Here is a 13,171-nt window from a genome sequence, read left to right as displayed (position 1 = left end):
TGAATCAGTAATTCACCAAAGAGGAAAAGCAAATCACCAATAAATATGTGAAACTCTATTCGCCCTGGGTGAAGTCAGAAAACTGCAACATTCACATGGTTTTTACTTGCAGGATTGAAAGAGAGTTTAAAAAACACTAATATCCAGTGAGAACGATAAGTCTGGAAATAACCACTCTCATACGCTGATTGTGGGAATAGGAATAGTTATACTCTTCTCTGAAAATGTCTGGAAAGAAGCATTAAAATTTTAAATGCAAACCATAAAAGAAAAAATCATAAACTTGATCACTGTTAAAATCTGCTCCTCGTAAAAAACTGCTAAGGAAATAAAAAGATAAGTCTCCGACTAGGAAAAAATGTTTGTAAATCACACATCTGATAAAGGACTTATGTCCCAGAATGTATAATGAATTCTCAAAACTCAATAAAAAGGAAACAAACTAATTTTTTTAATGCATAAAAGATTTGAACAAACACTTCAACACTGAAGGTATGTAGGTATCAAGTAAGCACATGAAAGGATATTCATTCTCATTCATCACAAGGGGGAAGTGCTAATTAAAGCTGTAACAACAGGTGGGCATGGTGGCTCACAGCTATAATCCTGTAATCCCAGCATTCTGGATACTGAGGAAGGAGAATTGCAAATTTGATGCCAGCCAGAGCTATATAGCAGGACACTGTCTCAAGGGAAAAAAGAAACAAACACATACTACTCACCCACAAGAACAGCTAAAATTTAAAAGACAATGCCAAGTTCTGATGAGGATGTGGAGAACCTAGAACTAAAACTCAAAAACACACTGCTTCTTGGGCATGCAAGATGGCTCAGCCACTTTGGAAAACAGCCTATGGACTTGTTATAAACAGACAGTGACCAAAAAACTAAGCACTCCCACTCCTAGGTAACTAACTACTCAAGAGAAATGAAAACATGTCAGCACAAAGATTGGGAGCCATATTGATTATTCATAATTGCTGAAAACTACAAACAAGGCAGATGTCCATCAGATGTATGAATAAACAAATTGTAGAAATATAATTCCTTATAATGAAATGCTTCTAAGTAATAAAAAGGAATGAAATGTTGATATATACAACAAATGAATTGTTGGGTCTGGAGACCTAAGGCAGATGAGTAAGTATCCCATCCCCCATGGAGAGCACTGCGTTCCTGCATCCTGAAGAGGAGATACAGGGTCTGATAGATCTGTCACAGGGCTGATGAGCAAAATGCTCTTAAGATTGTCTCTCCTCCCCCAATAAGGGGCAAACAGACCAGTTCATCTAGGAAAGCCTGCGAATCCATGGCCAATGAAAAGAACCCACCTAACCCAGAGTTAAAACATCCACAAAAACTCCAGCCTTTATCTGAGCAGGGAGCTATCAGTTTCCAGGCTCTGCTGCACTGCTCTAGCTGTAGCCTTTCCTTTCTCTCTCCTAAATCCTATTTCATATACCGGCTTAGACTCATCATTCAACTGCCTCACAAGCCAGTTTCCTGGCCTGTGAAGGCACCAGCCTGCAACAGTTCAAACCAGCACATAACAGAATGAACCTCAAAAACCATTATACTCTCCATGGCTCACCTCTATAATCCTACCTATGTGCTGAAATCAGGATTGTGGTTTGAAGCCATCCCCAGCAAAAAGTTTTCAAGGCTCCATCTTAGTGGGAAAAACTGAGTGTAGAGACAAGCTCCTGTCATCCCAGTGATGGTGGAAAGCATAAAATAGGATTGTGGTCCAGGCCAACCTGGGCAAAAAATGAAACCCTATCTCTACAATAACCAGAACAAAAAGGGCAGGACGCATGGCTCAACTAGTAGAGTGTCTGCCTTGTAAATGTGAAGCCCTGAGCTCAAATCCCAATACCTCAAAAAAAAAAACCTAAAAGAGTAAATGCATGGGGTTATTTAAAAATGAGCTGGCGGAGTGGCTGAAGTGGTAGAGCATCTGCCTAGCACACATGAGGCCATGAGTTCAAATCCCTGAGCCACTAAACCTAAATTAATTAATTAATTAATTAATAAAAAATGAAGTTATCATAATAAGAAAGAACAATATGTGGCCTTCAGAAACATTTCCAAAGGATTTTAACAAGATGGAGCATATTCAACATAAGATTTTAATTACAAAAGAAGATAAAGAACTGTATGTATAACATTTTAATTACATTTTAAATATTTTTTAAAATATGTATATAGTTGTCCCTTGGTATCCATAAGAGGTATTGGGTTCCTGGATAGCACAATCCATGGGTACTCAAGTCTTATATAAAATGATGTGCTATTTGCAAATAACCTATGGACAGCCTCCTGTGTACTTTAAATCATCACTAGATTACCCATTGCTATGATTCAAGGGTCTGCTAACTCTCCTTCTGTTTAAAAGATTGCTCTCCAAAGTGGCAATTTGGGGAGGTAGTGGAACCTTTACAAAGTGAAGTCTAGTGGGAGGTTCTTTTTTTTTTTTGACACATAATAAATGTATTTAATTTATGAATACTTTGTCATCAAAAGATTATTGACATGACAATATGGGGCTTGTTGAGAAAAAGATATGTGATACAATCTATTTTAGTCCATTTCTTTATTTTTAAGGTCTGAGTTGTACTTTTTTTTTTTTTCTCCTTTTAGTGGAAGGTTCTTAGGCCATTGGAGGACCATCCCTCAGAAAGGATTGAGGTAGTTCTTGTGAGAGGGTTGTGATAAAGGAAGCCTGACCCCACCTACCCTTCTATCTCTGCTTCCTGGCTTGACATACAATCTTCCTGCTCCCATGTGTGTTCCTGCCATTGCTATTCACCATTAGTGACAGAAGCCCAGTGGTGACCCTTTCCACAGAGCCTGCACAATGCTATTTGGACTTTGACCCTCCAGAGCTAAGAACTAAATAAAGTTTTTCCTTCTTAAGTATCTTGTGTGGGGTATTTTGTTATAGTAATGAAAAGCCAATGCACTTACTAATGCAATACAAATGCAATAATTTAGTAAACAATGACAAGAAAAAAGTCTGTACATATTCAGTATAGACACAAAATTTTAGAATATTTTCAATCTGCAGTTGGTCAAATTTGTGGATTAAGAACCTGTGTATACAGAGGACTGAGTATATTTCTTATCTCTAGGTAAAGAGAATTTCCCAAGTTTTCTTCAATGAGAATTCATTGGGGAGAAAAGTGAATTTCTAAGGGCAAAGCACTCCCTCAGATACAGGCAGAGACATCTGGGCTTGAAAGGATTTTTTTTTCCCATAACAAAAAGAAAGGGAGCAGGAAGATCATCCACATAGTGACATCAGTCACATGCTCAGGATTCTCCATGTTTCATTAAGTATTTAGCAGAGAAGAGTTTGGATGACAGAATTTCAGTTTTCCTTCTGTTACTCATCCTACTTATGAGAAGAAAGGAAATGATAAAGAAGGAATCAGGACTTCAGAGCCAATCAGTCAATTGACAAGGGTACAGCCTCACTGGGGCCTACACTGCTGAGAGGGGACAACTGACCTGGAAATAGCATTAGGAAGTCTAACAATGGGGCACTCAAAAGCTGGCACAGTGTGGTGCTGTGAGAGGTAGCAAAAAAAAAAACATTGACATGCAGCAAGCATGTCAGTACATACTATTGCAAATTAAATCAAGTTATTCTGATTTATTATTCCCCATTATTATTCCCATTCCCCAACCAAGCAGAAAATGAACAGCTTCAAAACCTCTTCATAACATAAATAAGTTCCTTCTCCTGATCCTTAATAAAGAAATCTTTAACCCTCCCAAACCCAAGAATCATTGTTCTGTTTAAAAGACCTAGAAATTCATTGATGTTCAGCCAGACTTTAAAATGAATTCTCTGATTTTGACTCAGTATTCTGAAATCTAGAACCAAAATCATGAATTGAGAGAGGCTGAATGTATGTATACATTACCTCAAAAGCACAAATTCCCATCAAGTATGTGGAATGGCAGAGAAAGACAATTTTGTCTCTCTCTCCTGGAGATGGGACAGTCTTCTTATCCTGCCCTTGGACATCAGAACTCCAGACTCTCTAGCTATTAGATTACCAGCAGTCTTGGGGTTGCAAGTATTCAGTTCCAGAACTGAGAATTATACCACTGGCTTCCCTGGTCCTAAGACTTTCGGACTTGAACTAAGCCATACTACCAGCCTCTCAGGGTCTCCAGCTTGCAGACAGCCTGTTTTGGGATTTCTTTGCCTCTACAATCACATGAGCCACTTCTCCTTATAAATCTTCTCCCATGTATGTATGTATTATACAAATATACACACACATACACATATATAGATACATACATGTACACACATATACATACATTTCTCCTATTAGTTTCTGGCTCTCTGAAGAAGTCCAATACAAAGGTACTAGTCTGGAAATTTTTTATATTGAAAAGTTTTGTATATTGAAAGAAGAATTTCAGTTTAGAATATATATTCATTCCTATGATGCAATCTTTAGCCCTCTAGAAGAATCTTCTAGACAGGCACAGTGACTCAAGTCTATCATCCTAGCTAATTGGGAAACAGAGATGAGGAGGATCACATTTAGAGGCAAAACTGGGGAAAAAAATGGCTGGACAAGGTGGTACATGCCTGTCATCACAGCTATTGGGGGAAGCACAAATTAGGAGGAGGGAACTCCAGGCTGGCCAGAGCATAAAGTGAGACCCTATCTCAAAAGTAGCCAAAGCAAAAAGGGCTGGCAGAATGGCTCAAGTGGCAGAGCACCTGCCTAGCAAGGCCCTGATTTCAAACCTCCTTAACACGAAAAATACCCCAGAGACTTCTCAAATAAACAACCTAATGATGAGTCTGAAGCTCCTAGAAAAAAAAGAACAAACCAAACCCAAAACAACAAATAGAGAGAATAATAAAGATCAGGGCCAAGATCAATGAGATCAAGACCAAAAAAACTATGCAAAGAATGGATGAAACAAAAACTTGGTTCTTTGAAAAGGTAAATAAGATCTACAAACCCTTAGTCAACATGACAAAAGAGAGGAGGGAAAAGACCCAAATTAATAAAATCAGAGATGAAAAAGGGAACATAACCGTAAATACTAATGAAATACAGAGAATCATTAGCGAGTACTTTGAAAACTTACATTCCAGTAAACTGTAAAATCTAGATGAAATGGATGTATTTCTAGATCCATATAACCAACCAAAATTGAACCAAGAACATATTAACCACCTAAATAGACCTATAACAAGCAATGAAATTGAATCAGTAATAAAGAATCTCCCTACAAAGAAGAGCCCAGGCTCAATGGATTCATGGCTGAATTTTATCAAACCTTTAAGGAACTAAAGCCAACACTCCTCAGCCTTTTCAAGGAAATAGAAAGGGAAAGAACACTACCAAACTCATTCTGTGAAGCCAGCATTACACTCATTCCAAAATCCAATAAAGATGCAACAAAAAAAGAGAATTATAAGCCAATATCTTTAATGAATATAGATGCAAAGATTCTCAACAAAATACTGGCAAACAGAATTCAACAACACATCAACAAGATCATACACCATGACCAAGTTGGTTTCATTCCAGGGAAGCAAGGATGGTTCAACATACATAAGTCTGTAAGTGTAATACAGCATATAAACAGAAAGAAGGACAAAAACCTCTTAATATACTCAGAAAAAGCCTTTGACAAATTCAACACCATTTCATAATAAAATCTCTGAAGAAACTAGGAATAGAAGGAATGTTCCTTAACATAATAAAGGCTATGTACAACAAACCTATAGTGAATATTATACTAAATGGAGAACAACTGAAACCTTTCCCACTAAAGTCAGAAATGAGACAGGGATGCTCACTTTCCCCACTCCTATTCAATAGTTTTGGAATTCCTGGCCACAGCAATAAAATAAGAGAAAGAAATAAAAGAGATTCAAGTAGGAAAAGAAGAAATCAAACTATCTCTATTTGCAGATGACACAATCCTATAGCTAAAAGACCCTAAAAGCTCTACCAAAAAAACCATTAGAAATTATAAACTCTTTTGGCAAAGTAGCAGGACATAAAAGTAACATACAGAAAACAGTAGCCTTCCTATATAACAACAACGAACAAACTGAGAAGGAAATCAGGGAAACAATCCCATTTACAATAGCCTCAAAAACAATAAAGTACCATGGAATGTATTTTACGAAGGAAACCAAAGACCTTTTTAATGAAAACTATAATCCACTAAAGAGAGAAACATAGAGACAAAAACAAGCATGATCACATACAAACTCATATGTAGAAAATGTGTGTAACAGTGGAACTACTCACTGGAGCTTGGAAAAAGAGGGAAGGAAAAAGAATGAGAAAGCATTAGTATTATCATAAAAAATAACATTTGTGAAGGTAGAAGATATACAGATGTGTATTGAAAGCTGTTGAAACACTGTGTGGGAGGTAAAGGGGTAAGGGAGAGTAGTAGAACAGGTTGAACGAAACAAGTAAAGCACACCCACAGTGGGGATACATTAAGAAACCCCTTTGACCATCAACTTAAATATTAATAACGAAACACAGGACTGGAAAATAGGTACAGTGCGAGTGCAGGGGCACTAGTGGGATGGGGGAAGGTAAATGAAGGAGATTAAGGTGAGGGTATATGGTTTGATGGACTTCATATGAAATAGAACAAAGAAATCTCTTGCGATTCCTTTTAAGTGGGGCAGGGAGGGGGTTGAGGGGAAGAAATGATGGGAGCAATGTAATAATGTACCACACAAGCATAATTGGAATTGTCACTATGAATTCCCCCGAATAATGAATAAATCCTAATAAAAAATTTATAATAAAAACAACCAAACATCTTTTATGGTGATATAGTTCACATTCCTCTATATGTCAATAAACTTGCAAATAAATATCACACAATGCTAGCCTAATCTGTTGTGGGGGTCATTTTTAAACATTATTTTACTTTCTTTGATAACTGCCATGGGTGGGAGGGGGACCTGTCATTAAAAACTCTGCTATGCAGGGGTTTTGGTGTGGTGTATTCCTAATCACACCAATTCACATAGATAGACAAATGTACTTTTCTACTCCTATGAAGTCAAAAGTCAATAAAGCAAATATTTCCTTGTCCCCTAATACTATGTAAAATGTGGGGCTACTGTATAAAGGGGTTTTGAGAAGGTTTAGGATGAACTAAAAGACCAAGTGGGAGACACAAGGCTGCTCCAAGCATGTGGAACAGAGTAAAAGAAAACATGGAGTATTTAATGATGCAATATGTGCAGATAGGTTTATAAGAGACTTACTCAAGCAAAGACAATAAGGAAATAGGAATGAATAAAATGGGAAGGCAGATGGATCTCTTGGAATCTCAAAAACAACACTAAATGTTCACACTCTACTAAGAAGCTATAGGAGCCATTTAGAAAATGAAATGTTTATTTTTAAACTACTAATAAAATTAATTATGAAACATAATTAAAATCAATAGCTATTGTCAGAGATCATTTCAAATTCCCACTAAACAACCAAATTATGGATAGACAATTATTAAATAATAGTGACAATAAATAAAAGATCTCTTTTAAGTTGGGATGGTCAAGAAAGGTGCTTGGTGTGTTGGGCTAGCTACTATATACTATGCTTAGCTAAAAATAGTCCCCTAAGCATTTGGTTTGTGAAAACTGAAGAAACTGTTCTTACTCCATCGATTTGAGCTCTTTTGTTCAATTGAAGTTAGCACAATGGACCACAACAGAGAAGTATGATCTTTTGCTTGATTCATTTGCAATAGTAGCACAGGAAGGTCAATAACAGGAATCCCTATATGATTTCAAACTGCCTGAATACAGATGATCATCTAGATGACTTCACAGTACAAATAAATGTTTTAACTTCAGGATAATTCACTATGCTCTATATATTATCCAGAATGCTACATAAATAGATATTCCTTGTCCTCTAGGAGCTTGTGTTCTAAATAAAATCCTAGAAAATTTATTTCCTCTTAAGGCTGACTTAACTTTTATGGCTTTCATTTGATTACAGTACAGAGATCCATTACAAACATTCAATGTTCTCCTTCAAAAGGGGAAGAGGATGAGGGAAAGGGAGACAACTGAATCTGAACCTATGAAAATTATTTAAAACATGTCAGTATTATTCTTTAAAAAGCAGTCTTCACATGAATTCATTATGCATATAACAAAACATTTTCAACAAGTTTATACAGTGCTACTAGATTAAGAATCATGAGCGCACAAAAAAAGTGTAAGATATCTGATGCCTGTTCTTTCTTAAAGGCTCCTCCCCAAGCCTCGCTCTCATTTGTCATTCCTTTAGTGACATGCACAGTGACAACTCTCATGCTCAGGGAATTTCAAGACAAGCACACAGACCAATGCCAGCAAGTTAGTATGAAGACTATAGCACACAACTCATCATCACATCACTTAAAACAGTCCATCACTGATGCTCTACCAGAATTACTGCATCACCTTCTAGCAACCTTAGTGTTTATTTCAAAACCCTACAGGCTAGGTGAAGCTAACATTATTTCCAATTCCATGTAAATCATTCACATGAGAACAGTAAGAAAAACTCAAAACCATGCAAAAAATACATGAAAACAATCCACTTTTCTAAAATTACAGTGTAAGGAGAAATTCCTCAATAAGATATATATATTACAGTTTATCTTTTACTTTCCATTAATGGGGACTATCACTAAGATCTATCAAGTTGTTTTCTTTTAGTAAGTGATTAGAAGACTTTCAAAGGTAGAACATTAGTGGCCCTCATCTGAGGGGTGACTTTGAAAGTAATCATTAGCTGAAATATAGAATATAAAGACATTTCTCTCACCTCAATAGCTAACAATCTTACCAGATAGAGGTGGAACACCTGAAAATGAGGATTTGCTTGTGAGATGAAAGATATACTCTTAACCACCTGACATTTTATATTATCTTTTTTTACTATACTGGGATCTTGGTTGCCTCATCTTTAAAAAAAAAGAATATACCACTAACTTATCAGGAAGCAATTATTATACACTCCTATCCATATACATGAAATTATGTAAATATTTTTGAATGGTGGGGAAAGTGCTGAAAAAGTTGCCATTTTCTGAGATTTTAGTGGCCCGCTTTCCTCATCATATTCCCACATAAATACTTTGTTGCAAATATTTCATACATTATGCCAGAGCTATAAAAAAATAAGTTGAATATCTCCAAGCAGAAATCCTATAGTAGGTGTTCTGGATGTGTTGGTAAAGAAGTCACTTCATTTGAGAGGTCTCTGGCCCTTCAACCTCACCCTCCTTACCAACATACATTCATCACTTAAAAGGGAAATATTTACAAAACTTAGTTTAGTTATGTTTAAATATTATGTTTAGCTGTCTGGAGACCATGTTCTCAAGATTTATACAAGAAATCAAGGATTAAACTTCATAACAATTAGAAAACCACACTGTGTAAAATCAAAGACTTAGTTAAAGGACATTAAAATAGTTTTACCATTGGTGCTAAACTGAAATGACTCCATCTCTTCTCAACACCTGGAACCAAAACCTTTTGAACTTTCATCTAAACAAAGCAGGGCACACCAAACGCTCTGTCTGCTGCAAGGTACCACCTCTGCACAGGCATTTGGGTGAAAAATGTGGAAAATGCCTGAGGAGACTTTGAAGCAGCTTGGGAGAAGTGAGAGCAGGAAAGAGGCTCTTCTGTAGGGTAAGTTTGTTTAGCGGAAAGTAAGCAAGTTGTCAGGGTAAAAGTTGACAATGTTGATTCCAACAGTTTGAACTGTGAATAAACATCCAAAGGGATTATGTTACTAAGAATTAGAAAAGATTCCACTGAACTCAATGGAACACTTGTGTTTTTAAAGATAATATGCCTTCAAGCCATACTCTAAATCCACAATTTAGGGTTACAATTACCCTAAGCCCTTTGTATGCCACATTAAGAACTCAGGGTATGACCCCTCTCATACAAGTCTAAAAATATTGAATAAGGATGGGATAAAACTATTTCATTTCCAATAACTGAACTGGATAATGGTAAGTATGTGTGTGTGTGTATATGCACGCAGACACATGCACGCCTGCCTGCTTTTGAGATAGGCTGAAGAAACCTGGAGAAAAATTTCTGTACTTTCAAACATCCAAACATAAATTCACTGTCACTATCCAATTTAGGGAAATTCATGCATTAGCTATAAATCACTTTCTAAGTTTTCCCTCCGTAATGACCTTTCAAAGAGCAAAAATCAGGGCCTGTACTTGTGAAGCTCATGATCCTCTGCTCACCAAAGAACATTTAAATCTGGCTTTCATCTCACTGTTGGGTTATCCACCAGGTACAAGATGAAAAGTTGAAAGAGTCTTGTGCTTTCTCAAAAGCAAAACAATTTGGTTGCCACTCAGCAATTCCTGGTGAAATGCCAGGAAGCCTGTAAAAAAAGTTAAAATTTTCCTAACTTAGAGTTCACAAAAATAAGTATGAGATGTTCATAGCCTGTCAGACATGTCATCTTTTTTTATTTTTTGAAAACTCATAAATAAGGGAAAACACACACATTTGACTCATTAAAAGTTCATTCACATCAATATGCAGACCCACCTTGCATACTCTCAAAAAAAATGGAGATAATGTGGACTGCCTTTCTTAGTTCATCTCAATGCCAAGTGATTCTCAAGTTAGATTCTGCTGTTAGGTCTTTTCCAAACTTAGCAAAGCATGCAAAACTTATATGCTCTTTACCAGCAAAGTTTGAAGGCAGCCCTGCAAAAAGTTGTTTCTCCTTGTGGCTCTGACACACATTTGCTTTCCTCCTAGAACCAAAGATGTAAGGGAGTATGGCTGAGACTTACAATCTCTTTGGTCTCAAAAAGAAAATCAAATTCCCTGGATACTTTCAAACATCATCAGGAGTAGAACATTCTCAGCTCTGCCTGAAGATCATTATCTATTTTACATTGCATCTTTATATTCACTGGGTTCACAGAAAGGGCATACACAGAAAGAGGAAAATAGCAGCTTCTTAAAAGATACCAAATTTAGTAATCCTTTCAAATCTACTGGCACACATCTAGAAAGTTGTATTTTTACAAGACTTCATTAGGTTTTCATTGGTTCTGTCTTGAGAAAACACATGCTGAACTGCCCAAAATTTTGAACCAAAATACATTTGAAAACTAGAAGAAATATTTGTTATAGGAAGACAAGAGTCATCACAATTAAAAACATGATAGAGTGGGTGGAAAAAAACAAATGTTAGTTCATCTGGCTTCCACACTCACGTCCCCTAGCATCAACTTACTCACTAATGGAGTTCACCAATACATGAGGCTCTAAGACTCTGACTCCAGTAGCCTTACCTGTTAATATGAGATTGCTGTAAGTATTGGAGAATTGCTCCTTCAGAAGAACCAGATGCATCTGGGCTGCCTTCTCTCTTTGGAGCTCCAGCATGATATCAGGGTGCTGGGCAATCTTACAGCCTTTCTGTTTATCCAAGGCAACATCACTTCGAACAATATCTACAAAAAGAAAGGAAGAAGGCAGGCAGCAAAAGAAAAATCTAAAACAAAACAAAACAAAAAAACATACAGTCTTGTTCCACCCAAAATGACAATATTTATAAACAACCAGCATTTTTTCATCAAACTGAAGAGATGCTGGGGTAATAATATAGAGGTTATGCAACTCCATGACACATCCTACAAGTTCCTCTGGTTATTTCCAAATTCTTGGCTATTTCCTTGTTTCTTAGCTCTCTCTCTCTGACCTCATTAAAGATTCTACACATACATTCTCCTTCTTAGCTCACCTCACCTCCAGGATTTATTTGCCTCTTGAAGTCTTTTTTTAACATCTTTTTCCTTATACAACTCTGAATACTAGGGAGTACAAAGGTTATTTCCTCTATCTCATGCCTTAGGACCAGGTAATAGCTCCAGTATATATATTCTGGATACTTGGTCTATTTTTAAATTCATCACCACCACCCCCAACCAGGCCTCTCAGCCCAAATTACAGTTGTCATTCTATGAGTTATCTGATCAGTGTTTTTCCTGTTATTTTTAATGTGCTTCTGAGGAAAGAGCTTCATTCTGAAGTGCCAGAAAGACTTTGTGAGTCACTGAAGTGAGCCAGAAGATCTTCCCTAATTATTTTCCCATTGGTGGCAAGCTGCTTTTTACACTTCCATATGATTTTCACTCTAAGCTGATATACTCTCCCAAAAAACAGCCTTCCTCAAAAAGAAACATAGAATGCTTCACAACTAACAGGATACATTCTATTTGCCCTCATGCCTGAAAGTTCTTCATCCATTTTTACAAATTAAAACATAGTTCAATTGATTTTCATAGGAACAAACAGGTAGTAACCAGCAGTAATCTGAATAGTAACTGTAGAAACTTACAAGTTGTTCATAACTAACTAAAGGATTTTAAGAGAAAGAGCTAAAAATAAAATAACAGCTCTGACATTGATGAAACCAATGGTTTGGGGAGGGAAAAAACTAGTGGCCATGTTAGGAAAGATTTGGCTTTTTAAACAATGCTCAACAACACCTAAGAGGAAATGGGGTATGTGGCACAAAAGGTGGAACATTATTCGGGAGAAGTATCCTTTTATTAGAGCCCTAAAAGAAAATCCCAGATATAAATATAGACCCATGACAATGGGATTAAGATGTGTGGCACACAAAGATTAGACAAATGTGGAATGGTCTGTCTAATTCGTAGATGAAAACAAGAGAGCTGGTTAAAAATAATGTCTGCTTAAGCCTAAAGACATTTAAACAAATTTCTAGAATATGGGCAATAAAGATAGCTCATTTAACCTAAGTAATCTCCCAGATTCTCTGAAACTTAAAAACAAACTTAGAATAAATTAAATCAAGGACATACTCTAGTTTTTAAAACTACCTAATAGAAGGAAAGAGGAATAATGTATTTATTTAAATTCTACTCTATAAACCTTTTTAATTAGACAGTCTTATAGGATCCTTCCAACAATCCTATAAAAGTACATAGCAGACATTGTTGACTGGTTAACCCAAATTCTAAACATAGTCTCTTCTCTTTTGCCTTCCTCTATTTTAGAAACTGAAAGCTACACTATATAATTTCTTAGCTTTCCCTAAAATAAAGAGTGCCCATGTATATGGTT

The 13,171-nt window shown here is 36.4% G+C and overlaps 1 protein-coding gene across 1 annotated transcript in view; it reads right to left on the bottom strand.

The window, feature by feature from the left end:
- Positions 1-13,171, bottom strand: part of Hpse2 (heparanase 2 (inactive)) — a 663,188-nt gene that overhangs the window by 543,088 nt on the left and 106,929 nt on the right. The window contains exon 3 of the mRNA XM_074078564.1: positions 11,371-11,532. Within this exon, the coding sequence (XP_073934665.1) occupies positions 11,371-11,532 (162 nt within the window). The remainder of the gene's footprint in view (positions 1-11,370; positions 11,533-13,171) is intronic.

Source organism: Castor canadensis, chromosome 7, assembly GCF_047511655.1.
Source record: "Castor canadensis chromosome 7, mCasCan1.hap1v2, whole genome shotgun sequence".
NCBI lineage: Eukaryota > Metazoa > Chordata > Mammalia > Rodentia > Castoridae > Castor > Castor canadensis.
The sequence above is the reverse complement of the archived record's forward strand: the minus strand, read 5'-3'. Positions and strand labels throughout refer to the sequence as shown.